This window comes from Vidua macroura, chromosome 15 (assembly GCF_024509145.1).
Source record: "Vidua macroura isolate BioBank_ID:100142 chromosome 15, ASM2450914v1, whole genome shotgun sequence".
In the NCBI taxonomy this organism is placed as follows: domain Eukaryota; kingdom Metazoa; phylum Chordata; class Aves; order Passeriformes; family Viduidae; genus Vidua; species Vidua macroura.
The window spans coordinates 18326639-18352615 of record NC_071585.1 but is presented as its reverse complement, the minus strand read 5'-3'; the positions used below and the strand labels follow the sequence as shown (position 1 = coordinate 18352615).

The 25977-nt window shown below is 48.3% G+C and overlaps 1 protein-coding gene across 3 annotated transcripts in view; it reads left to right on the top strand.

Moving 5' to 3' along the window:
• NR3C1 (nuclear receptor subfamily 3 group C member 1) overlaps positions 1-25713 on the top strand; it is a 69360-nt gene extending 43647 nt beyond the window's left edge. For all 3 annotated transcript variants that reach the window (XM_053991021.1, XM_053991023.1, XM_053991022.1), the window contains exons 4-9: positions 1392-1508; positions 6862-7140; positions 9617-9761; positions 15773-15903; positions 20425-20582; positions 21436-25713. In XM_053991021.1, the coding sequence (XP_053846996.1) occupies positions 1392-1508; positions 6862-7140; positions 9617-9761; positions 15773-15903; positions 20425-20582; positions 21436-21588 (983 nt within the window). In that variant the 3' untranslated portion in view covers positions 21589-25713. The remainder of the gene's footprint in view (positions 1-1391; positions 1509-6861; positions 7141-9616; positions 9762-15772; positions 15904-20424; positions 20583-21435) is intronic.
• The last annotated feature ends 264 nt before the right edge of the window (positions 25714-25977 follow it).

Sequence of the window (25977 nt, the reverse complement as noted above, 5' to 3'; positions counted from 1 at the left end):
AGCTTCCCTTCATTCTCCCCCAAAATGGTCATGTGGCAAGAGGCTTTGGTGTGGTGTAATACAAAGCAATAGTGTAGCTTGGTCCTAGAAAAGGCAAGGATAGGTGAGCAGTAAATAAAAGAAACCGAGCGTTTGTGGAGAGGAAGCTCTTGGTTAGGAACAGAATGGAGCAGCTCAGGAGCATCCTCACCTGTGGATCCTCACCTGTACTGAGCTGTGAAACTGTGGTCTCATCAAACAGCACGGAGGGACGTGGAGCTGTTGTCTCTGCTCCACTGCAGTGCTGGCACATGGGCATCAGTTTCCTGTGTGTTCCTGTGTGTTAGGATGCTGTTGGCAGCCAGCATGGGGAGTGGAGGATCTGTTGTCTGAATTAACTAAACACAAAGCTGGCACAAGGGTCAGGAAGGCTTCTCTTCCCCGAGTGGAAGAGGTGGGGGGGTCATTCAGAAAAACATTCCTTGGAATATCAGCTTGAGACGCTTCACAGGAGAAGTTTGGCCAAAGCCATAGGAATGAACTCTGCATGCCCATAATTTTCACAGCTGACTTGTAAGAAATTCCTTCTCCAAGCTGTTTTCCTGTGAGAAACTCTTGGACTCTGTTGTTAATAACTCAGTATTTGGAAAATCTGTTTGTTTCTCACAATATTGTACTGTCAGTACTTTGCAATACAGAGTAAAAGCCCAGGCTGTAGCTTTCTGCCCTCTGGAAAAACATGCTCCTTGACCCCTGTCTGGGAGAAGGATCTATTCTTTGGTAATACCTTTCCCTAAATAAGTTACATTCAGACATTCATTCACATAACTCATATAATTAAGAGTAGATACTTCTGTTGCCCTGCTCTAAACAGCTGAGAAATACAGTTATTTTAATTTATGTACTTAAACTTGTCATGTTTTCAGGGCCAGTTTTGCTCTGAATCTGCGAATCCATAAAAATGTCAGAGAATTTGGTTTGTCCAGGTGAGGCTGTAAGTTACAGGAAGGTTTTATGACTGTCCAGCTGATGAAGCTGTGTCTGTGCTCTGTAGAAGTGTTTTCTGAGAACGTGTTTGTGCACATTATTTATGTCTCACGTCAGCCTATTTAGAGAAATGGGAAACCTGCTGTAGAAGACAGTTTTGGTAAATGCAAGGAGGAATAGTTTTAAAACCAGAAGTTGCCTGGTGTTAACAAACAGAAAATAATATTTTTACCTAAATGTATTGGCTTTGAGATCTAAACATGAGAAATGGGTTTGGACTGGTGAAGTCAGGTGAGCACGGGTGTTTCTGCAAGGCACGCCGTGCAGCAAGGGAAGGTTTTTGGTGGTCCTGGCTGTCATGAGGGAAGGGCTGAGTGGGTCTGTGCCGTGGGGGGCTGACGTTTGTCTGTCTGTGTTTGTGCCAGGGCAGCACAACTACCTGTGTGCCGGCAGGAACGACTGCATCATCGACAAGATCCGCAGGAAGAACTGCCCCGCCTGCCGCTACCGCAAGTGTCTGCAGGCGGGCATGAACCTGGAAGGTAACACTGCCAGCTGGCCAGGGCACTGCTGGGGCAAGGAAACTGCTGGGGCACTGCTGGGGCACTGCTGGGGCACTGCTGGGGCACTGCTGGGGCAAGGAAACTGCCAGGGCACTGCTGGGGCACTGCTGGGGCAATGCTGGGGCACTGCTGGGGCAATGAAACTGCCAGGGCACTGCCAGGGCAATGCTGGGGCAAGGAAACTGCCAGGGCACTGCTGGGGCAATGAAACTGCCAGGGCACTGCCAGGGCAATGCTGGGGCACTGCTGGGGCAAGGAAACTGCCAGGGCACTGCTGGGGCAATGAAACTGCCAGGGCACTGCCAGGGCAATGCTGGGGCACTGCTGGGGCAAGGAAACTGCCAGGGCACTGCTGGGGCACTGCTGGGGTACTGCTGGGGCAAGGAAACTGCCAGGGCACTGCCAGGGCAATGCTGGGGCACTGCTGGGGCACTGCTGGGGCAATGAAACTGCCAGGGCACTGCTGGGGCAAGGAAACTGCCAGGGCACTGCTGGGGCAATGCTGGGGCACTTCTGGGGCAATGAAACTGCCAGGGCAATTCTGAGGCACTGAAACTGCCAGGTCACTGCTGGGGCAATGCTGGGGCACTGCTGGGGCAAGGAAACTGCTGGGGCACTGCTGGGGCACTGCTGGGGCACTGCTGGGGCAAGGAAACTGCCAGGGCACTGCTGGGGCAATGAAACTGCCAGGGCACTGCTGGGGCAATGATGGGGCACTTCTGGGGCAATGAAACTGCCAGGGCAATTCTGAGGCACTGAAACTGCCAGGTCACTGCTGGGGCAATGCTGGGACAGTGCTGGGACAACTGCCAGGGCAACTGCTGGGGCAACTGCTGGGGCAACTGCTGGGCAACTTGGGTCTGTGCTGCGTTCTGTGGGCATTGTAACGAGACACAGCAGGGCTGGTGCTGCAGCCTCTCCTGTCTGGGCTCACTTGCTGGCTCTGTGTGTTCAGCACAAGTGAGTCACGCACACAGACAGGGGCTGTCCTTCGTTCCTCTCAGCACGTGCATCTCATGGCCTTTTCATGGAATGTGGGACAGCAGAACTCTTGGAGAACACCTGGAGGGAGGGGTAACCCCTGTAGGAGGGTGTGCTGCCTGAGTGACCTGACACAGACCGTGGAGCACAGGGATGGGAATGGGGGTTACATCTTCCAGCTGAGGAAAATTGAAATACTTTTGTTCATGCTGTGGATAGTTCTTAAATATCTGTCAAAACTTCTCTAGAAAAGGTTGGTTAAATTAAACATACCACTACATGATTCTCTGCTGAGTCCTGAATGACTCCTGAGAATCTGAAGGCCACATCAACCAGAGATTTATCAGCAGTTGTAAAATGGCATAAAACACTTTTATTAGTGTCAGCTTCATTTTATGTTTGCTATTTTTCCCTGAGCAGCAGAGATTAACGCAGCACTTACTAGTGCAGTTATCCTGGCAGTACGTGTATAATCAAAATTGTCAGATAAAATAAAAATGTCAAAGATGTATTTGTCAGCTCCAAGGATGAACAGAATTTCATTTCAGTCAGTGCTAACATCCTTGGTGAGGTGTAAGTGATAAGTTAAAGAGATCAGTGAAGCACAGACTGGTGTCTGTGTTAGCACATCCTTCCTCTTCTGCTCCCAGCCTCCCTCGGGAGGACACAGCTCCACTTCTCCTGGGCTGCAGGGGACTGGACCTGCCCTCCAGGCACATCCCCCTCAGGGGAGGCTGGCACCTGGCTGCTCCCTTTGTTGAGCTGTTCTCATCATCTGTGTGCAGGAGGGGAGGCCACAGCCAAAACCTGCAGTAGTGGCTTCTGAAATAAATCCCCAAAGGCCGTGGATGGTCAGAGAGTGTCTCCCAGGAGCTGGATTTGGGTTTTGGACACTCCCAGTGGGCTGGACCTCATCCTTCAGAGGTCAGAGCAGGACAGGCCTCTTGCCTACTTCTGGTGTCCACGGGGACAGGTCACTGCCCTGCCAGTGTGGCTGAGAGCAAGGACACCTAACAGCAGAGCCTAAAGGCACCTTAAATAATGCCAAACCCCACGGGTTTGGTTTTGAGGTGGGAAAGAATGCAATTTGATTAAGGTTGATTTCTGGTTTTTTCTCTTCAAAGTTGTTTTCAAAATACATCTGTGATATTCATGTATTTACCTTTGGGAAAAAGTGCTCTCACAGTAAGGAACACTCTAACACTCAGGTTTAGTACTCCCACTGTGAGCTTTTCCCTCCCACATCACTTCCAGTGGACACCAGAGTTGCTGCCTGTGGCTTTAGGACGTGGGATCAGGGAATTGTGGAGGCTTTGGGCTGGGAAGGTCCCCAGAGCTCCTGCAGCCCCTGGCCCAGGTGGCCCCAGGCTGGTGCAGCCTGGCCCTCTGTGCAGCACAGAAAGCCTCGGGCTCTTGTCCTTCTCCACCTGTGGCTCGCAGCCCTTCCAGCAGCGTGCCTCAATTTTGGCACAGAGAATCCCAGAGAACAGTGACGTTTTGGAGGGTGGATTTTGGGTTTTTTTTTTATGTTGTTGGAGAAGGTGGGGAGAGGAAAGCTTTTACGGCTGAGAGGGAAAAGGAATCTAGAAACTCAGGAGCACAAAATGGAAGAACCCAGAGTAGTGTGAAAGGGTGAAAAACACCCTGAAAACAAGGAATTTTGGGACAGATCTGAACAGATGGAGAAGTGGTCATGCAGAAAAGCAAACTGGGAGGCAGCAAAAAGTGCAGAACAGACTAAAATCCAGTTTATCTTGTCTATTTTAGGGTCTCAGTTCAGGAATGACTGTTGTTCAAAAGATAATTAAATTTGCATGTTTTTTAGACAGTAATTTCTTTTTGAAAAGGCCCCAGCTGTATCCTCAGTGCTTGAACAATGGTTATAGCAAACCAGTGAATGGTCAGAAGAGATCCCAGTGTCCAGCCCATCAGTCCTTGGGCCCCTTGCACTCACCTGACTTCCTGCTGGACTTTTTCCAGGAGCCTGTCCTGTTTTGGGTAGCTCTCAGTTTCTGGTACCTACAGTGGATTTCACTGTTAGGTATTGGGTAGAAAACAAATTTATTTTTAAATGAATGAATTCATTCCTTCATTCTATCATGCAGTATTTTAATTGACCCATTCTCGTCCTGAGTTCAAAGTGGCTCTTTCTAGTCACGTGATAATTTTCTAATAGTCTTTTTTACCACAAAATCATTAAGGTTAGAAAAGACCTCAAGTCCATCAGTCATCCTTTTGGCCCTGCATATCATCCCTTTCTGGAACTTTCTTTTTTCTAGTGCATATTTTTTGGGGCGTAGGGGACTGGAAAAACATGAAACTATCAAGCTGCAGGTACCAGAGATTTACCCAGCACAATGATGATATTTTGTACTCCAGCCTTTATTTCCTTGAGTTCTCATTTCCACTCCCACTGTTAATTGGCGTTCTTTGGCACCCTCTCTCTTTGTGATGTGCTGGAAGAAAAGATTTATTGTTAGGTTTTATGCCTGTAAAAAAAAGGCTCATAATTTTTTTGGCTTTTCATGCTGCATTTTACAGTTAAACTTGGCAGTTAATTAGGTTTTTTCTGCAGCCTTCACTTGGAATTTATTTCAATTTTTTGCGGAATCTTTAGTTTTTGCTAATTCTTTGCCCTGCTCTGCCTGCAGTGGGCTGGTTCTGGTTGCCAGTTGAGGAGGGCAGTGCCTGGTGGCCGTGTGGCTGCCGGGGGTGGTGGCAGGTCCCTCCCCACCTGGCTCAGGTGCTCGGCCATCTGCCCCCAGGCAGGGAGGAGGAAGCCTCTGCAGCCTGGTGGATGCCAGACTGCAGGAGGTTGGGGCCTGGGGGGTTTGGTTTGTTTTGAACAGAAAATCCTGCATGCATTTCTCTGCATGCTGAGTTTATCTGTGGGGGTTATCTCCTGTAACGTGCCCTGAGGAGCTGGCTTTAAATTCGTGGTCTTTATTATTACTATTTGAAAATTAATTGCAAAGAAATACAGTATCTCAACCTTCTTCTTTTTTTTTGTGAGGTACAACTATATATCTAAGTCAAGACTGGTAACAGCCTAATAAAAATTCTTGCATAATAATTTGTCTTATCAGATCGGTTTATTTTGATTATAATTTTATCAGGCTTTCTGGGCTGGAAATACTCCATCCAGGTGTCTGCAGGAAGCTGAAGGCATGTGCTTCTAAATTTAAGTCAAAGCAGTTCATTTGCTCTTCAGAACACGGATAATGGGGCAAAAAAAAAAAAAAAAAGCCAGAATATGAAAGGATTTTGAAGCAGCCATTTCAAAATTGAGACGAGAATAACAAGAAGCTCTTTGCTCCAAGGAAACAACTCTTGCTATTCCCTCATGGCAGGCTTGGCACATGCGGCCGGTCTACAAAACTTTGGGAAAATGCAGTTTATCCAAGGTCTGTGGAGGATTCCTTGTCTTTGGCAGTTGATTTCCGAAGGCTCTGCTGCAGCCAGAGGGAGAAGCGGGTCCGGGGGGGGATTTCTGTGCTGGCACTGCGGGCTTGGTGCGTTTTGGGTGCTCAGGGGTTCTGAACAGGTCAGGAGCGACTTGGAATGCACGACCACATGACGTGATGCCTTTACGGGCTGCAGATTTATCTCGGAAGTTCCAGAGCAGAAATCAATTCATTAACTGAGGCACCCAGGGAAGGAGCTGGGCTCCTTTGGTCTCCCTTCGCAGCGAGGTCCGTGTGGCCGCCTGCATCCGGGAGAGCCAGAGCCAAGCAGGAGACTCCATTAGGGACAAGATGCTAATAAAATCGTTGCTCCAGCTTTTTGTAGTTTGCAGTTAACATCTCTGTGTGATGTTTTATTTATTTGGCGAATGAGTTTTATGGTTTAATTACGCAGCAGTGATTTATATGCAAGGGAGCTGGCAAGAGAAAAAGTTCCTTCTGCCCAGCATTTCAAAAAAAAAAAACATTTTCCCTGGCTCGAGAGATCCAGTAACTTCTTACCCATTAAATATATTTTTTTTCCTTTCTTTTGCCTAGTTTCTATGTTTGCTATTTAAAGGAACTTTTAAAGGGTGCAGTCCTGTAGATATTTCCAGCGATGGGATTGAGCCTTGTATTTTAGGGTCAGCCTCGTGAGGTACCTGCAGACATTACTGAGCATTCTGAAGCATTGGCATAGATGTGACTTCTATTAAAACATGAAGTATTATTTTCACTGGAAGTTTGCTTGGCACGAGTGTGAAGAGCCTGGCTTCGCAAGCCAGCGCCGTGCAGGTTTCGCTGCCCTGCTGCCAGCTGTGCCGGGCGGAGAGCAGCCTTTCCTCCGCTGCTTTTATCCCTGTGTGGTCACTTCCAGCCCTCACCTGTGCCTTCCCCGCCCTTTGCAGCCCGCAAGACGAAGAAGAAGATCAAGGGGCTGCAGCAGGGCGGCGCGGCGGGCGCGCGCGAGGCTCCGGAGGCGGCTGGCAGCAAGAGCATCGTGCCCGCCTCGCTGCCGCAGCTGACGCCCACCCTGGTGTCCCTGCTCGAGGTCATCGAGCCCGAGGTGCTCTACTCGGGCTACGACAGCTCCCTGCCCGACTCCAGCTGGAGGATCCTCTCCACGCTCAACATGCTGGGCGGCCGCCAGGTGGTCGCTGCAGTCAAGTGGGCAAAGGCAATCCCAGGTGAGGCACACGCACACAGGGAATGCTGCCTGCAGGCTTCCTGCTGAACCTAAATCTGCCTTCTTTTCCTTCAGAGCTGTACACGGGAAGTGTGGGTAGTGTCGGGGCTTCTTCATGGCTCAGGGACTTCCGGAGGAGAAAAGCAGAAAAAATTGCAGATGCAAACGTTTATTTACCACTAATTAGGTCATTTTACTTGGACACTTTGACCACTGAATATTGAAATTCTTATTTAAATGGGTATTTGTTGTAAAAGTATTACAGAGAACTTTTTGTATTAGCTCTGTCTTTACCTCTGTCTGGATGTGCCTCAGATTCACAGAATGCCAGAATGGTTTGGGTTGGAAGGACCTCAGAGCCCACCCAGTCCCACCCCATCTTCCACTGTCCCAGGCTGCTCCAAGCCCTGCCCACCCTGGCCTGGGACACTTCCAGGGATCCAGGGGCATCCACAGCTTCTCTGGGCACTAAACAATTATTTCTTGAATATTTTTAGCAATGAGGTTCTCTTGACTTCTGCAGCCCAGCATCTCTGTGCTGGCTCAAGGGGTCTGCGTTCATGGGTGGATCTTTCCCGACTCCCCCTCACTGTCCAGCTCCAGGATGGAAGTCAAGGTGTTGTTTTCTCTCCTGCTCTGTTCAAACTGACTCTTACCTGGGCAGAGGGGGAGGTTTGCTGCTGCTCTGGCTCCCACCTAAGGACACAGTGAGACACAGAAGAAGTGATGTCAGATCTCAGCCTTGGACGTGACACTTGGCATCTGTCTTGGAGAGGCCAGGGCCAAGGGGAGCTGAAGATGTTTGTTCCTACAGAACAAAGGCCAGTGTTTATCTCCCTCTCACCCCTGTCAGTGCTGTTTGCTACCTGTTCTCAAAATCCCTGGCAAAAACACCTCCATGACGCATAGGTTGCCCAAAAATAACATCACAGAACAGGTCTGCCAAAAAAAAAAAAGAAAAAAGCCTGATAATGAGATTTATGAGTCATAACTGTGTCTCTTTGAGCAGGGGAAGTAAATTAACAGTGGGAAAGAAAGGCTGGAAAAGTCAAATACATTTATATCCAGCAGAGATGTGACTGGAGAGGTTTGTGTGGGGTCTGGTGGACAAGGTGGGGCAGGTTGGACCAGTGGGACTCAGTGATTCTGGGGGACTTTTCCAACCTCAGTGATTCTGGCATTCTGTGGCAGGGCTGTTTGCACTGGGCACTTGTGCTGAATTAGCTCAGTCTGCTCGAGGAGAGGCTCACATGCACACACTTCCTTCTGGGACAGGTTTCTGGGAGACCATCTGGTATTCCCAGATCCAGATTTAGATTCCATTTTATAAAACACTTCTCTGTTCATCATCTCTGCTCAGCAGAGATGTTTGTAATTAGCCAAACCCTTCAGGTTAGAGCTTATGCTCTCAATGAAAATGCCAATCTTCTCATTAATAGCTACATTAATAGCAACTATTCTTATCATTTTTATCTCCTTTCTTTTGTTTGCTGAGGTGGTTCCTCATGAGTGTTTAATTTGTATATCCTGCTCCTGTTGTAGCCCATCAGCCATGCTGACAGCACGCCAGCATTCCTTGCCAAACCCTTTAGCTGGGATTTCAAAATAACCTTTTCCTGGGGAGGGTTTGAGCACAGATTTCAAGGTTTGACCCAGAAAGACTGGAGTCACTTTGAAACCCTCTCTTTGTAACTTGGAGGCAGAAGCTGGTCATTCCTGGTGCCTCCAAAGCCAGGGGCTGTGTTTAGACCCACCAAGTTTGTTACACGTTCATCCACTGGCTCTTGTTGGCACAGCTTCAGGAAGCAGCTCTTCAGATGTTATGAGCTCTTTAGATGTCAGATGCTTCATAAAAATAGATAAAATCAGCTTGTATTCAGGCTCTAATAATGGCTCCGTATGGCACGATGGTTTCTTGGTAAGTGTAGGCTGGATCTGATATGAGCTGGTGCTGCAAATCCAAAGCTGGTGGCATTTTCAGACTCTTTGAGGGACCAATTGTCAGGTTTTACTCATTTCCTCCCTGTTCAGTTGGCTGTGTTCATGCTACGTGTGAGATTAGAAGCAGTTCATGCTGGTAACCAGTGCGGTACTTATTTTGTGGGTTCAGTGTGCAATTGTTGTTGAATAAGAACAACATTTGATATTAAACCATTTATTGTCTAGCAGACTGCTCTCATGAAAAGGAGCTAACCCTGTTATTTTTGGAAGGCAGCCCAGTGAATTACAGTGTATGTGAACTATAATTGTTGCCTTTTGTGATGTATCTGACTGACCATCAGTTCCAGATAACCACACACATCTACTGTGATTTTTTTTAATATTACATCTCTTTTACTCCCTGCAGTACCCGTGCCCTGATAACACAACAGTTGTGCTGCTCATAACCCTGCTCCTTTTCCAAGCCGTGCTACTTTTTTGACCTTTGTTGCTTTTTTGCAACTGACACCATCCCCCCGTAACTTCTATTTCTCCAGGTTTCCGGAATTTGCACCTGGATGACCAAATGACCCTTCTGCAGTACTCCTGGATGTTCCTGATGGCTTTTGCTTTAGGCTGGAGATCCTACAAGCAGTCCAATGGCAACCTGCTGTGCTTTGCTCCAGACCTGATCATTAACGAGTGAGTAGGAGCTGCCAGTGCTGGGCTGTGCCTGGGCTGGATCCGGGGCTGCTGAATCCTCCCAGGCATCCCACAGCCCCTCTCCTTCCCCACTTGCTTCTCCCCAGCAGCTTGCTTTGCGTTTGCCACTAAGTCAAACGGAAGGGAATTGAGATATTAAAGTGTATTTATATCCAGAAGTTTTTGTAGGAGGTGTTTGTGCTTTAACATTCCATATTGTGACTGTTCCTGCACCATTCACTAGAATCATTCATTTTAGCAGAGCCAACACAGTCACAGCTAAAAATATGCCCGGGATGGAGAGAAAAGTTTGGCAAATTGCATAATGTTCTGTCTGTTTAGTGTATCAAAGTGGCAGTGTGGCCCTATGAGAAATGAGAGTGAAACTTTTCTGTCTGATCTGATGAAATTAGGGCTGAAAAGACAAGGTTAAAGGTGGAACAACCTGCCTGACGTATATTTGCTTGTTGAACTTTGTTGTCAGCTTTCAAGCAGAGTTGAATTTGGTGGAATGTTTGAATGTATATTTTCTTGCACCACACATCGTTTTCCTTGTATTTTTCCAGCTTTGTGTTGTGCAGTAATTCTGTGCTGTGGAAGAGGGAATTTGAGATTGTTGAGGTGATTGGATCTTACTCGTGTGTCTTTTTTCTGGTTTTCATATGGAGGCAATACTCTTAGCCTGCTTTGGCACAGTTTAATATTTTTGGTCCTATTTCACTTCAAAATCAGATCTCCCAAATACTTTCTGTGTTTAAAAAAAATATAATAATTGTTACATTTTCTGTGGGATCAGCGATTTATAGTTCATGTTTATTTATTCCCTTGCTTTTTTTTTTTTTCATTGCAAATATTTATCCAGGCTTTTATAAACTGTAATCATTGCCTCATAATAATAATTTTTTTTTAAAGGCTGAGGAGGAGATGGCAGGTGAGGGCCCATCTGTGTCCTTATGTTTATTAAAGTGCTAAGAATGTGTCCCTGGAGCAGAATAGTTCCTATGTGGTGGAATGGAAATAATTGATGTTGTCACTAAGTGTAATAACATCTAATTTGCTGTAACTCAGAGGTCTCCTGCTGTTTTATCAGTGGGTCAAAACCACAGAGCTTCACTGCTAGGTGTTGGAACTCTTGAAAACCCCCAGAAATGAAAGAGTAATGCTGTTACAGCAAACAGTAATTCCCAAATTCCTTCCAGCTACGGTTTGGTGAATCGTAGATCAGAGTGACATTTGTTTTCAATAAAACACTGAGCTGACAGAGCACTGCAGCTCCTTCCAGTGAGCTACAGGTTCTCCATAAAACTCTCTGCTCGTAACTTTTTATGTCCCATCCCTCAATAAAACAGAGCCACCTCGGGGTAAAACCTGACAGACACCAAGGGAGACGTGAGAGCCCTGCAGGAGGGACCTTGTGGGCAGGCAGACAAAAATAAACACCCTTGGGTTTGGGTGATCAGCTGTGCCCACGTGGGGAGGTGGGCTGAGGGCTGGCAGTGGTGCTGAGCTGGGGCTGCAGCTGCTGCCCCTGGGGCAGTGGGCACTGCCCTGGCTGCAGAGAGGGGCAGCTACTCCTGCTTAATTCTCTTGGGGTTTTACAGGGGGGTTAGAAACCACTTACCCTCTTTGTGAGCTTTCAGGGCTTAATGCTGAGTGCAGTTCAGTGTCTTCAGCTTCACAAAGGGAAACTCCATCTCCCCGAGACTCGGCGGTTCACTTGGACAGAACTGCAGTTCCTGACTGATTTCTTTATGGGATTAATTAGACTTTCTTTAGCCTCGTGTATCTGCTCAAGCATCTGAGCAGCATCAGTCCTTCATGCATTTATCCTTGTGCCAGCCCTGTCCAGTGTGTTCCTGTGTATTTACTGCTACTTACATGGAGTAGCAACACCCAGTAGCTCACAGTCTGTGGTAGGAAAGATGATTAAATTCTCTTCTTATGTTTTAAACTGGCATATTAGTCATTTGCTCAGTCTTCTCCTAAAAATTTAATATTTATTGAATATTCCACTTTTATGTCTGTACTCCTGTAATTTATTTATTTTTTATGGAGGTATGTCTATACTAGCTGGCAATTTTATATATATTATACGTGTTTTTATACACATACACATGAAACTTGATTCAAGCTGCTGAAAAGTTTGGCAGCTGAATAAATCTTAGGCTTTAGGCCATTATTTAGTACTTGGAAAGGGTTTAAACCTGTGATTTTGCAGTGTTGTATAACTGTTTCCTCAGTTTGTGATTGAAAACATGCCCTGCTGGAACTGGCACTGCTTCTGTCTCAGCTTTCGTCCTCTGGGTATGTCACAGGGTGCCCGAAATTACAGTGAGCACAGTGACAGTGCACAGTGGTGTTCTTCGAGTAGCAGATGCCATTTAATTGCTGTCCAGCTGGAGGCAGAAGTTCCTGGAAGTCCTGGGCCCCAGGATTTTGTCTCTGGTTCCGTGCTCGTCACTGCAGCTCCTTGCTGGGAGGAGCGAGGTCACGCGTTTGTCCTCCTGATCTCGTGTGCCATGCAGGGTGGCTGTGCTGCTGGCTGTGAGTAGCAAAACAACAAGTGGGGTCACTTTTGTAAGCAATGCTTTGTCAGTTCCCTTTTTCCCCAAATTTTTCCCCCCACATTCTTTTGTAACTCCTTGTGTGGAGTTGGTGCCATCTGGATTTCAGAACAGCAGCATCTTGTTTACTGGGGTTTGGTGCTGTGCAGCTCTGCTGAACTGGGTAACTCAGAGCAGTGCAAAAACCCTGCCCTGCTTCCCTCACCCATGTGCCCATCCCTGTGCCCATTGCTGTGCCCATCCCCGTGTCCATCCCTGTGCCCATCCCCGTGCCCATTGCTGTGCCCATCCCTGTGCCCATCCCCGTGTCCATCCCCATGCCCATCCTGTGCCCATCGCTGTGCCCATCCCTGTGCCCATCCCCGTGTCCATCCCCGTGTCCATCCCCGTGTCCATCCCCGTGTCCATCCCCGTGCCCATCCCCGTGTCCATCCCTGTGCCCATCCCCGTGTCCATCCCCGTGCCCATCCCTGTGTTCATCCCCGTGCCCATCCCTGTGCCCATTGCTGTGCCCATCCCTGTGTCCATCCCTGTGTCCATCCCCGTGCCCATTGCTGTGCCCATTGCTGTGCCCATCCCCATGCCCATCCCTGTGTCCATCCCTGTGCCCATTGCTGTGTCCATCCCCATGCCCATCCCGTGTCCATCCCCGTGCCCATCCCCATGCCCATTCCCATGCCCATCCCCGTGCCCATCCCATGCCCATCCCCATGCCCATCCTGTGCCCATCCCCATTCCCATCCCTGTGCCCCGGGAGTGCCAGGCCTGCGCTGGGGCACAGGGCTGGGTGTTGAGGGCACAAGGAGGGCTCAGCTGGAGCAGCCTGTTCGTGGCAGTGCAGGTGTGTGCTGCCCTCCCCGAGCTCTGTGTCTGTGCCACGAGCTGAGTGTAAGCCCCGTGAAGGGCTCCACTGCTTCGTGTGGGGTGAGTGGAGCCGTGGGGCTGCTGAGTGCCCAGTGCAGGGAGGAGAGCTGGGATCCTGAGCAGGCAGAGCCCTGAGCCCTGCCCTTGTCCCCAGGACAGCGCCCTGTGCCAGCCGAGATCATCTGATGTGCCCTGGCCAGGATGGGCCTGGCTGGGAGCTGTTCCCAGAGCTGTGCCAGCACTGGGACCTGGCACAGGGTGGTGAACCAGCCTCCCTGTGCTCTGACAGTGGGCACGGGGCAGAGCCTGGCTGAGCACAGGGGCCGTGGCTGCTCCCGTGCTCTGGGAACTACGGCTTGTGCAGCCTTGGCCCTGCCCAAAAGCTGTGTGTCTTCCTCTGCATCCTCAGCCTCCTGGATGGGGTTGCATTCCCAGCAGGCAGAAACAAACAACAGGCTGACCCCTTTCCTAATGTTTATTTTAACCTTCTGCCCAGAAACGGGCACAGTTTTACATGAGGAAAACTGCTGAGCCCTGGCAGAGAATGGGGTTAAATGACTCAATTTGAAGTGTGTTAGATGCCCTTTGGTAGAGCCCAGAGGGGCTGGGACAGTGTTTGCTGCCTGGCCAGGTGGTGGCTTTGTGCCAGGTGCCCTGTGCAATGTCCCACAGCCCAGCACTGCCCTTGCTGCTGTTCTGTGCAGCATCACCCCGTGTGCACCTCGTGCTGGTGCTGCTTGTGGTGCAATGCTGAGCTGGGGCCGGCGTGTCTGGGTTGCTGGGAGTGCCCACAGCTGGAGCTCTAGCTGTGGGGCAGTGCCACACGTGGCCCAGTTCCATGTGGAAGGAATTGTCCAACAGCTGCCTTTGGAAATGCTGGGGTTGTACACTTGTGCTTGATCTGCTTTAATGCAGTTTCAGTCGTTTGTGTTTCTGTCTTTTCAAAAGCCATCAGAATCCCCCCTGGTTTTTGCACCTTGAGAAGGGGCTCTACCCTGTTTCTACTCAGGGTTTGCCAGGGTGATTGTGAGAGAAAATTTTATAATCTTCCTTAAGGGCTGAGGCAGGGAGAGTGGAAAAGTGATCAACTATGGAGGAATTGTTGTTTCATAACCAAATCTTACTCGTAACTCCCACAGGGATCCCATTTTGTCTCTGTGTAGATTATAATGCTCTATAGGTGATACCAAGGAAGGGTGACACGTTATTAACAAAAAATGAAGTGCTGGCATTGCTGCAGAGAGATTGTGTACTCATTGCATGGAGTTGTTTTGCTTGTCTTTTTCTCTACAAAAGAAAACCCATGGAAAATCATAAATCTGTCTTACACTCTTAAGAATTCGTCTGTTCTTAATTTCCCACTCAAAACTAATTCTGCAATATTCACAGTAACCAACTGTAAGAGCACTGATAAGCAAGATTGCTGTGTCAGATGAGGCATTAGATAAAAACAGTTCCTGTCTTGATGCAAGGCTTCATTGAAATAGGAAAAAAAAACCATACAAAAACATAATGTTTGTCATTCTGATTCCAAGATTTGCCTTTGCTTGTCAACATGATTTTCCATTTATGGTTAGAAACAAGTTTATTACAGTACAAAGATAATGAAGTTTAATTGCAGTGCTGGTCATTGCTTCAGGAACATAGGCACAAGTATAAAGTCACTTTTAAAATGGAGAAGTTACAGGAAGATACTCCTAAATACATAAATCTATATGTAATATATATTATATATATTTATATTTTTATATATTTTATAGTTTTAGTTTTTATATATTTTATATCTTTATTTCATATATATTTGTATATAAACATATAAACGCATTCAATTAGGTGCACTTCTCAAAGGTATTGAAAGAATTAGAGAAATCCCAGCTCTAGTGTGGCACTCCATCATGCTTTGCCAGGCTCGAGGAGCTCGGACTGAAAGAATTAGAGAAATCCCAGCTCTAGTGTGGCACTCCATCATGCTTTGCCAGGCTTGAGGAGCTCGGACTGAAAGAATTAGAGAAATCCCAGCTCTAGTGTGGCACTCCATCATGCTTTGCCAGGCTCGAGGAGCTCGGACTGAAAGAATTAGAGAAGTCCCAGCTCTAGTGTGGCACTCCATCATGTTTTGCCAGGCTCGAGGAGCTCGGACTGAAAGAATTAGAGAAATCCCAGCTCTAGTGTGGCACTCCATCATGCTTTGCCAGGCTCGAGGAGCTCGGACTGAAAGAATTAGAGAAATCCCAGCTCTAGTGTGGCACTCCATCATGTTTTGCCAGGCTCGAGGAGCTCGGACTGAACTTGATTTCTGTGTCGTGCTGGTGCTGCTGAGAGCAGAGCTTGCTGCCGAGTCCTCGGTGCAGACAGGCTCCCTTTGTGCAGGCACTGGCACTCAGGGTGGCACAGGGCTCCTGCTGCCCTCGGGGCCAGGTTTACCTGTGCCACCAAGGCAGTCACCTCGGGGGTGCCCTGGGAAATGGAGCCTCGGTGCTGTGCCATGGCTCACCTGCAGCTCCTCACCTGCAGCGTGCAGAAGCAGCCCCCGAGCGTGCAGCTAGGCAGACATTGCACTAATGCTGTGCTTTTACTCCTCAGGCAGAGGATGAATCTCCCGTGTATGTATGAACAATGCAAACACATGCTCATGGTGGCCCGAGAGCTGTCCCGGCTCCAAGTCTCCTACGAGGAGTATCTCTGCATGAAGACGTTGCTTCTCCTCTCTACAAGTAGGTGAACAGCTCCGTACCAAGCCTTTTACTTCTACAGAAGTATGTGGTGGATTTGCAATAGATATTGTGAGGCAGATTTATACAACGTGCTGCATGCTGGTTTTTATCTTTAGGTAGGATATGCTGGAGTTAAACAAGTGGCAGCTTCGAAAATTCTGTCTGTAGTGCATGAAAGTTCAAAGTGCAGTGTCAAAAATAGTCCTTTTAGAATATACAGAAATAAACTAACCTAAGTGATGATGTGTAAATACCTTTTACAGTGATTGTGTGTAAGTATATCAAGTGATGATGTGTAAATACCTTTTACAGTGTTGTTTTTCCCCTCTGTTGGTATCACTGGTAGCCAGTGACTTTGTTCTCCCCTGCTCCGTGGGGCTGGAGCTCCCTGAGGGTCTGAGCTGAGCCCAGGCTCGGCTGCAACCCAGGGACTGAGCAAAGAGAGAGAGAGAAAGAGTGGGTGAGTGGGTGTGAGTGTGTGTGAGTGTGTGTGAGTGTGCTGAGTTGTGTGTGAGTGTGCTGGGGTGTGTGTGAGTGTGCTGAGGTGTATGTGAGTGTGTGTCAGTGTGCTGAGGTGTGTGTGAGTGTGCTGGGTGTGTGTGAGTGTGCTGAGGTGTGTGTGAGTGTGCTGAGGTGGCTGTGAGTGTGTGTGAGTGTGCTGGGGTGTGTGTGAGTGTGTGTGAGTGTGCTGGGGTGTGTGTGAGTGTGCTGGGGTGACTGTGAGTGTGTGTGAGTGTGCTGAGGTGTGTGTGAGTGTGCTGGGGTGGCTGTCAGTGTGCTGAGGCGTGTGTGAGTGTGCTGAGGCGTGTGTGAGTGTGCTGAGGTGGCTGTGAGTGTGCTGGGGTTGGTGTCAGTGTGCTGGGGTGTGTGTGAGTGTGTGTGAGTGTGCTGGGTGTGTGTGAGTGTGCTGAGGTGCGTGTGAGTGTGCTGAGGTGTGTGTGAGTGTGCTGGGGTGTGTGTGAGTGTGCTGAGGTGTGTGTGAGTGTGCTGGGGTGACTGTGAGTGTGTGTGAGTGTGCTGAGGTGTGTGTGAGTGTGCTGAGGTGTGTGTGAGTGTGCTGGGGTGTGTGTGAGTGTGCTGGGGTGGCTGTCAGTGTGTGTGAGTGTGCTGGGGTGTGTGTGAGTGTGCTGGGATGGTTGTGAGTGTGCTGAGGTGTGTGTGAGTGTGCTGGGGTGGCTGTCAGTGTGTGTGAGTGTGCTGGGGAGGGTGTGAGTGTGTGTGAGTGTGCTGGGGTGTGTGTGAGTGTGCTGAGGTGTGTGTGAGTGTGCTGAGGTGTGTGTGAGTGTGCTGGGATGGTTGTGAGTGTGCTGAGGTGTGTGTGAGTGTGTGTGAGTGTGCTGGGGTGGCTGTCAGTGTGTGTGAGTGTGCTGGGGTGGCTGTGAGTGTGTGTGAGTGTGCTGGGGTGTGTGTGAGTGTGCTGAGGTGGCTGTGAGTGTGTGTGAGTGTGCTGGGGTGGCTGTGAGTGTGCTGGGGTGGTTGTGAGTGTGTTGAGGTGTGTGTGAGTGTGCTGAGGTGTGTGTGAGTGTGCTGGGGTGGTTGTGAGTGTGTTGAGGTGTGTGTGAGTGTGCTGAGGTGTGTGTGAGTGTGCTGGGGTGACTAAGTGTGTGTGAGTGTGCTGAGGTGTGTGTGAGTGTGCTGGGGTGTGTGTGAGTGTGCTGAGGTGTGTGTGAGTGTGCTGGGGTGACTGTGAGTGTGTGTGAGTGTGCTGAGGTGTGTGTGAGTGTGCTGGGGTGTGTGTGAGTGTGCTGAGGTGGCTGTGAGTGTGTGTGAGAGTGTGTGAGTGTGCTGAGGTGTGTGTGAGTGTGCTGGGGTGGCTGTGAGTGTGCTGAGATGTGTGTGAGTGTGCTGGGGTGGCTGTGAGTGTGCTGAGATGTGTGTGAGTGTGCTGGGGTGGCTGTGAGTGTGCTGGGTGTGTGTGAGTGTGCTGAGGTGTGTGTGAGTGTGCTGGGGTGGCTGTGAGTGTGCTGAGATGTGTGTGAGTGTGCTGGGGTGGCTGTGAGTGTGCTGGGTGTGTGTGAGTGTGCTGAGGTGTGTGTGAGTGTGCTGGGGTGTGTGTGAGTGTGTGTGAGTGTGCTGGGGTGTGTGTGAGTGTGCTGGGGTGGCTGTCAGTGTGTGTGAGTGTGTGTGAGTGTGCTGGGGTGTGTGTGAGTGTGCTGAGGTGTGTGTGAGTGTGTGTGAGTGTGCTGGGTGTGTGTGAGTGTGCTGGGGTGGCTCTGAACCAGGCACCTCGCTCCAGCACAGCCTCTGTGTCCTGGGAAACCCCATCCCACGCTCGCAGGGTCCCGAGGGAGCTGCCTCAGGCAGGGCCTGACGTGTTCCTGCTCCTGCCTGGCACGAGGGGTTTGCTTCAGAGCAGTGACAGAGGTGCCAACGTGTTTGAAAGGTAGCAGCAGAGCAAGTGAAGATTTGTCAACAAACTTTGGTACTGGTGCATCATCCTCATCAGGTGCCTTGGCTTGGAAGGGACCTGAAAGGTGATGAAAAGTAAATATTGTTAAGTTTATTACACTGGAGGTGTAAACATTCCTTATCTTTAATGTTTCCAGTGAATAATAGCATTGATTCTTATACAGAAATGAGAATTTGTTCACCTTGGGCTTTTTTGGGATCGGAGCAGGAGGATTGGGAGCCCCAGCACTGCTCACGTGTCGGGGTGTGGGCAGGGGTGTGAGGGTGCCATGGCCAGTTCCCCCAGTGCCCCACCAGCCTGGCAGTGCCCAGCACTGCCTCGCTGCCAAGCCCAGAACTGGGACAAGGGCTCTTTTCAGAGGAAACTTTCAGCCTCTCACGGCCGTGGGCTTTGTAGGAACTTAAAACTTCCCTGAAGCTGCAGATTTCAAACAGTTCCTGTTTGATTCTGAAATCTCTCCCAGAAATTCCTCAAGTGTTTCGGGTGTGGTGTAGGCCAACTTTCCTCACAGGAGCTGGAAATTTCCACGGAGAGATTTCCATGGCAGAAGTGGTGAGGAGGCAGCACTGGAGGTTTCAGCTGCTCCAGCAGTGGGGCTGGGCAGGGGCTGGCACTGCCCAGAGAGGCCTCTCCACTCGATTTCCAGTGGGAGACAATTTATCTTCATTTTGCTGAGTACATGCATTGTGTGAGTGGTACATCAGGGAACTTCTGCAATTGAATAGCTGAAATTTCTATAGCTCTTTAATCCACGACTTGACAATTTAAATTTGTTTATTGTGTTTCTGTGTTAAGTTTTCCAAGAGAAGAGGAGGAGGAGGAGGAGGAGGAGTAAAACAGGAATCTCACACAGGTCTAGGCTTGCAGCTCGCACACAGACGTAGCTCAGAGACCTTTTCCATGTGAAGCATTGAAACAGTTGACAGGTTTCATCTCCTGTGTAGGCAAGACAGACAAGAGACTTCATTCCAGAATCTCTCAGGTGCTGACAGTGCAGGGAAGGTTGGATTTCCTAAGGAAGGGAACGTGCTCTGTGGCCTCTCTCCTCCTGTCTGACAGGTGCTTTCGGTCACCTTTGTCTCAGCTCCTTCTCTTCTCTGTCTTCAACTCTCTCCCTTCCCCGAGGTGATCAGAGGCCTCAAAGGGCAGCACCTTAAGGACCTCTGGAGTCCACGTGCTCCATTTGTCCAGGTTGGTCCTTGGCCTGTGGAGGGACCAGCCCCCCAGGAGGGGATAGGCACAGGGACTTCACCTGGATTTGAATGCCCAGGCCCTGGGTTTCTGTCCCCAGCTCCTCATCTGCCCAGCCCTGTCTCCATGTCCCAGCCCTGTCCCAAACAAGCTGTGTCCCTGCCCAGACTCCCCATGGCCAGTGCAGTCTGTTTGTTGTCCAGTCTGTCACTGCCTTGCCTGGACCTGTTACTTGATCCATGTCAGGAGGCTCAGAACCAGATGATCTTTCAAGCTCCTTTCCAAGCCAAGCCATCCTGTGACCCTGCCCTTGCTGTTCCCTGGGCACACGGAATTTTTACGGAACCTTCCTAATGTCACATTTCCCCAGGGCTGGAGAGCACAGCAGCTCCAGCCCTGGTGCTTCTCCATCAAGGTGCTTCCAGGGCTGGCTGTTGTTGCCTCCATGGTCCAGTTCCCTTCCCACTGTTTTTTGGTGGAGTACCTTTGGAGGTTTTTTTTTTTCATTTTGCACCAAGCCTGTGCTTTGTGTTCAGCTGGTCACTGTCCCATCCTGCTCTCTCCTTGTCTCTCTGCTGTCATTTCAGTCAGTCCAAGTCCTTTTCCTTTTGCTCATTTTCACAGAATCTCAGAGTGGTTTGGGTTGGAAGGGACCTTAAAGCACATCTTATTCCAACCTGGCCTTAAACACTTCCAGGGATCCAGGGGCAGCCACAGCTGCTCTGGGCACCCTGTGCCAGGGCCTGCCCACCCTCACAGGGAAGAATTCAGTATTTTAACCTAAATTTCCCCTCTTGCCCCTTGTCCTGTCACTGAAGCTCCTGATGAAGATTCCATCTCTGTGTAACTAGTGTAAGAGAACTTCAGTCGTGCCACAGTTGAGTTTGACAGTGTTCTAAAGGTTGGTGTCCATGTTGCAGTTCCCAAGGAGGGCCTGAAGAGCCAGTCCCTGTTTGAGGAGATCCGCATGACGTACATCAAGGAGCTGGGCAAGGCCATCGTCAAGAGGGAAGGGAACTCCAGCCAGAACTGGCAGCGATTTTATCAACTGACTAAACTGCTGGACTCTATGCATGATGTAAGTCCTGACAGGAATGCTGCAGGCATTCCAGAGAAATACGTTTGGGGCGGGCACAGCGAGCTCCTCCAGCTCTTCTATTTAAAGGGACAGATATCAGGGAGGAGGAGGAGGAGGAGGAGGAGGAAGCCATGCTCCTCTGCTGTCTCACGGAAGGCAAATTGACAGCCTTGAACAGGGTCCTCTCGGGCTGCCTCTGCAGTGCAATCCACAGCAATTAACTGTATAATTAATCTCATTTTCAGTCCCTCCAGTTTTTTAAAATTACGTTGCTCTAAAAAGGAGGAGCTCAGGAGCTGTAACTGACTTTGCAGTAGAAGCAGAAATGTGACATTTAAAAGCAGTCTTATCTCAGAGCCCAAGAAATGAAGAGTTTATGGAATAGTTTGTCATTCCATTAAAACAATGCCTCGGCACTATGTGTGGTGTTGGCAGTGATCTAATTTTGAAGGAATTTCCAATTCAGACCGTCTCCTTTGGCAGTTTAATTCTAATTACACATGTAGCACAAAGCAGTGTTTAAGACAAGGGTAACTTTGAGACATCAGAATTACTGTTTTTTCTTGTTACTGTACCAAGCACCTGGAAATATCTCATTTAGCTGATCCATGTGTGTGTTATTTATCTGCTGGGATGGGAATTGGTGCTGAATCTCCTCAGTTTGTAAAGCCTTGCACAGTCTGTTTGTTTGGTTTACATCAGAGTGCCATGGACAATAATTACTGAACTAAATGAGGATTCCTGTGCACGTCTTGCCTGAGCCCCATCCTGTGGGCAGGAGCTGGGGAGGAGGGAGGAGAATGTTCTCTGAACATCTTCATGTGCAAGTAATTCTTTGTCTTGTCACTCGTAGGTGGTTGAAAATCTTCTGAGCTTTTGCTTCCAGACATTTTTGGATAAATCCATGAGTATTGAGTTCCCAGAAATGTTGGCAGAAATCATCAGCAATCAGATACCAAAATATTCCAATGGAAATATCAAGAAGCTCTTGTTTCATCAGAAGTGACTGCCTTAACACAAAGGGTTGCCTTAAGAAACCGTCACACGATAGCTTTGTTTTGTAAAGAGAAAACCTACAGAACTTGTTCCTTTTGTCCTCGCAGGTGTTTCTTTTGTAATTATGCACTACATGTGGTTTACAGAGGGCCAAGAGTTAGGCTGGAGAAGCAGCGGATTTCTCTCGTTGGGGAAAGGGTTGGGGAGAAAGGAAAGGAAAAGAAGTTGGTTTTGGCAGAAATTTTCTCTCTCCCCTCGTGCACCATCCCTGGATGCATCAAACCACCAGTGACAAGCTCTGAGGCTGTTACGAACATTCTGCTAATTAATTAATTAATTGCTGCAGTTGGCTGGAGACAATTTTTTAGGCTTTTTTTTTTTTTTTTTTATTTTAGTAAAGTGTTTTGGATTTTTTTTTTTTTTGAAGTTAAGGTAGTATTTTGGTTTATGCATGTAACCTGAAGAAAGTTTACAAGTGTATATCAGAAAAGGGAAGTTGTGCCTTTTATAGCTATTACTGTCTGGTTTTAGCAATTTCCTTTAACTTTATATACCGTGAACTCGGCTTGTTCATTTTTTCTTACATAATTTTTTTGTAATACTTCAAGATGCCTATTGTACAGCTGGTTTTTTAAGGTGGGGCAGCTCGTAGCTTTCCTAAATGACCTCTAGACAGTAAATACTCGAGTAGACTCATGTGAAACTGGGTTGGGCTTTTCTAACCTAATGCTTTCAACCGGCAAAATGGCCATGAAAATTGGGCTTTTTCTAAGGGCCAGGGTGGGTGGGAGAACACTCTCAAATCTCATTTCAGTAGATCCAGATGAAACAAATCCTTTTGGTACATTGCAAAAGTGTTGGATATGCAGATTCATAGAAAATTAACCCAGTCCTAACTGGATGTAAATGAGCAGGTTATTTTATATATTGAAAAAAAAAAAATATATATATATATAAGCCTGATTTTTGCATAAGATGCAACAGCCATAACGCAAAGAGTCACGGGCTGCATTGATGCCAAGAAGATCAGTCCTGACTGCCCATCAGGAAATTTTCAGGAAAATATGCATAGCTTCAGAAAAGTTTACTTCTGTGTGGAGAAACTCCGTTTTCTGTACACTTAAAGCTGCCATCACACAAGTATTTCTGGAGACCCCACGGACGGGGGAGGACGCGCGCGTGCGCCCGGTGGCTGGGGTTGTTCTCCTGTAGGATTCCAGGATCCTCCTCTCCGGGGACTTGTCCACGCAGCTGGGACTGGATCTCCCAGCTCCGAACTCGCCTGGTTAGAGACCCAATTCCACATCTCCACCCTTCACTGACTGCTCCATCCTCTTTCCGGGAGAGCAGGAGAGCTCCGCTACCGAGTTCGTGGTCTTAGAGTTGTCCGTCAAACTTTCTGTCTTTGTAAGGCTGCAGCCCTTCACACTGAATTCCTGGCGTGCCATAAATTCCCATAGGCCTTGTGGATTTCTCCTTGTTGCCATTGATGAGGATATTTTCGACATTTAGAAGCTGTAGTAGCCTTTTCTACGTGCACCTTAACAATTTTCTGTATCTCAAAACTGAAATATTTACTATGCCACTCTAAAATTTGATTTTTAACTCGAAGTGGCCAGATCGTTTGTGTAATAGAAATGAGAAAGATCGTCTGAGAAAATACAAAACCTAATATATTTTTATATTTAGTTATAGTTTCAAATATGTATAATCGGTATATTCGCTGATCCAAGAAAAAAAGGGAAGGGCTACTGCAGCTTTAAAAGCAATTTATTAAATGATTGTAAAATAGCTTGTATAGTGTATAATAAGGATGATTTTTAGATGACAGATTGCTTTATCATGATACATGTAATTATATTTTTGGTAGGGGTCACAGATATGCTGAGCGGAAACCGTTGCGCGTGGTTGGGCCGGAGGCAGCACCGGGGCTCTCGGTGTTGGTATCCAAAGAAGTGCTCTGCTCCGAGGGGGAAACCTGTGCTCCGTGGGTGTTTGTGGGGTTGGGTTGTGTTCATTGAATCACTGTGTAAAGTTCCCGTTGGTCTTGGGGGGGATACTCCTATCTGTATGGTCGGGAGCCGCTCCCGAGGCACGGCTGAGCCAGACCCCGCTGCAAAAACTGTCACAGCTCTGACAGCAAAAACAGCTTCGAAATTGGGCAATAATCCACATCCAGGTGCCAGCAATATGTAAATACAGAGCGTGGGGTGCTCACAGCACATTTCTACATTGAGCAGACCTTGGTTTCCAACTGAAATAGGAAACTCAATTCTCATCCTTTCTTAAAGCTCTTTTTGAATGTTAAACCTATTAAGAAAGATCCTATATTCAGTACTTTGGAGTAAAATAGCATCTTTAATAAAAGAAAATAATCAGCCTCTTCTTTGATCTGTAAGGAATATGTACATTTTGTAATTGCTAAAGGTCAGGATTTTTCTAAGGGCCCAATTACGACTCAATTTTTCTAAGGACTCAATTGTGACTTCCAGCCCAAGTCATTGGGAATCCTCCCGCGCCCGTTTGGGATACAGATAGGAGTTTGTACTGGGGGGGCTGGGGGGCCGTGGGGTAGGGGAAACCTGCTCTTACTTTGGAGAATGTTTTATAAACTTGCATCCCCAGAGCCCTCGGTCGGAGCCTGGGGACAGCGTGTGCGGGTCGGGGTGCAGGGACCCCAAATTGTCATTTCTGCCAGCAAAAGCAACTGCAGTGAACTCCAGCAGGTGGTGGAGTCGGGGGTTGGAACTGGATGAGCTTTAGGATCCCTTCCAACCCAAATTCTGGGGTTCTGTGATCCCCCCCCCATGAGAGAACCGGTCACATAGGAGGAGAGGCTCTCTGCCCCTTGTGTCTGTTTGCCTGTATATTCATTTTTAGTCTCTGGATTTAAGGAAAAAAAAAAAAAAAAAAAACAAAAAACAGAGGAAACTGTGATGTTAGAGGAAGAATCGTCCTGTACATGCTGTTCAGTTTAAATTCACCAGTGAGCTGTAGCCAGCAGTGAGAAGTCCGTGTCCTGTTATCCGTAGTCCGTGTAGCAGTGGGGAGTCCCTGCACTCTGGATAAAGCAGGGAGAACTCGGCCTTGGCCCTTCAGTGCCTTATCACAAAGTGCACGGATCCGCCCGCACGGCGGGGGCAGCTCAGGACTCGCAATGGCCTTAGGGGGACACGGGGACAGGGGCGGGGGGGGCTGGGGACCGGTGCCAATCGATGCCGAAAAACGACCTCGCCATTTCCACAGGGAAAGGTAGGGAAGGAGGAAGTGCCTGGATGAACGTGGGCTGTGGGGAGCATCCTGCAGCCGAACTCCAGAGAGGGAGGACTTCAGGGACACATGACTTAAGAGTGAGGTTTTATAAAGATTGTATTATTATATCCCTGCAAGTGTTCGAGGCCTGCTTGGATGGGGCTTGGAGCAGCCTGCTCTGGTGGAAGGTGTCCCTGCCCATGGCAGGGGGGGAATAGATGAGCTTTAGGGTCCCTTCCGAGCCAGTCCAGGCTGGGATTCCATGGTGGCAGACCAGGCACGCTCTGCCCTTATCCCAGCCTGCAGCCAGGGCTTGCTGAGCCATCCATGTCTCATAGGAACCAAATTTTCCGTGCAGGTCGAGGGCCTCTCCAGCCAGAGGCCTCGTGTCCGAGGGAAGGCTGGGAGCGTGTGGCAACGCCCCACCTCCAGCCCCCTGCCCACAGCAGAGGCAGCGATGGGTCATTACTCTATTTTGTATATTAAACAAAAAAGATATATACTGGGGACAAATCCTATATCATACCAGTGTATGGCATTATTAAAAAAAAAAAAAAATCATTATTTTTATCACAGCAATTTTAAACAGCATTAAAAAAAAAAAATAAACCAGTGACTCCTGTTTAAAAATAAAAGTTGTAGTTTTTTATTCATGCTGAATAATTCTGTAGTAACAAGTCTGTAGTTTTCACCTACTCAGTGAAATGTTGGACTGTAAAAGCTTGTGTGGAATTGTTGAACATTTATTTTTTCATTTAAATTTGCTGTTCTGGTAATACAAAGCCACACATCTGTACAGAAGTTGCAGTAAATGTGAGCCATTTACAGCAATGCCGAATAATGGACAGAAACCATATAATAAAATTCTGCTTTTTTCATTAAATGGCTCCAAAATGCTTTTGTGGAGTTTTTGTTGTGGTCTTGGAGAGGGTCGGGTCTGACATGGCAGGGGAGGGACTCTATGAATTTATGGTCCCTTCCAACCTCAGTCCCTCCTTAATTCTATGATTTTTAATGTATTTTGTCACTGCGGTGGTTCCCAACTGTCTGATACTCATCAGAATGTGATAAAAGCTCTCTCCCCCGGCAGGTGCCAGCTGCCAAACATTAGTGATAGAGGGAAATAAAAGGTACTGAAAAGCCTCGG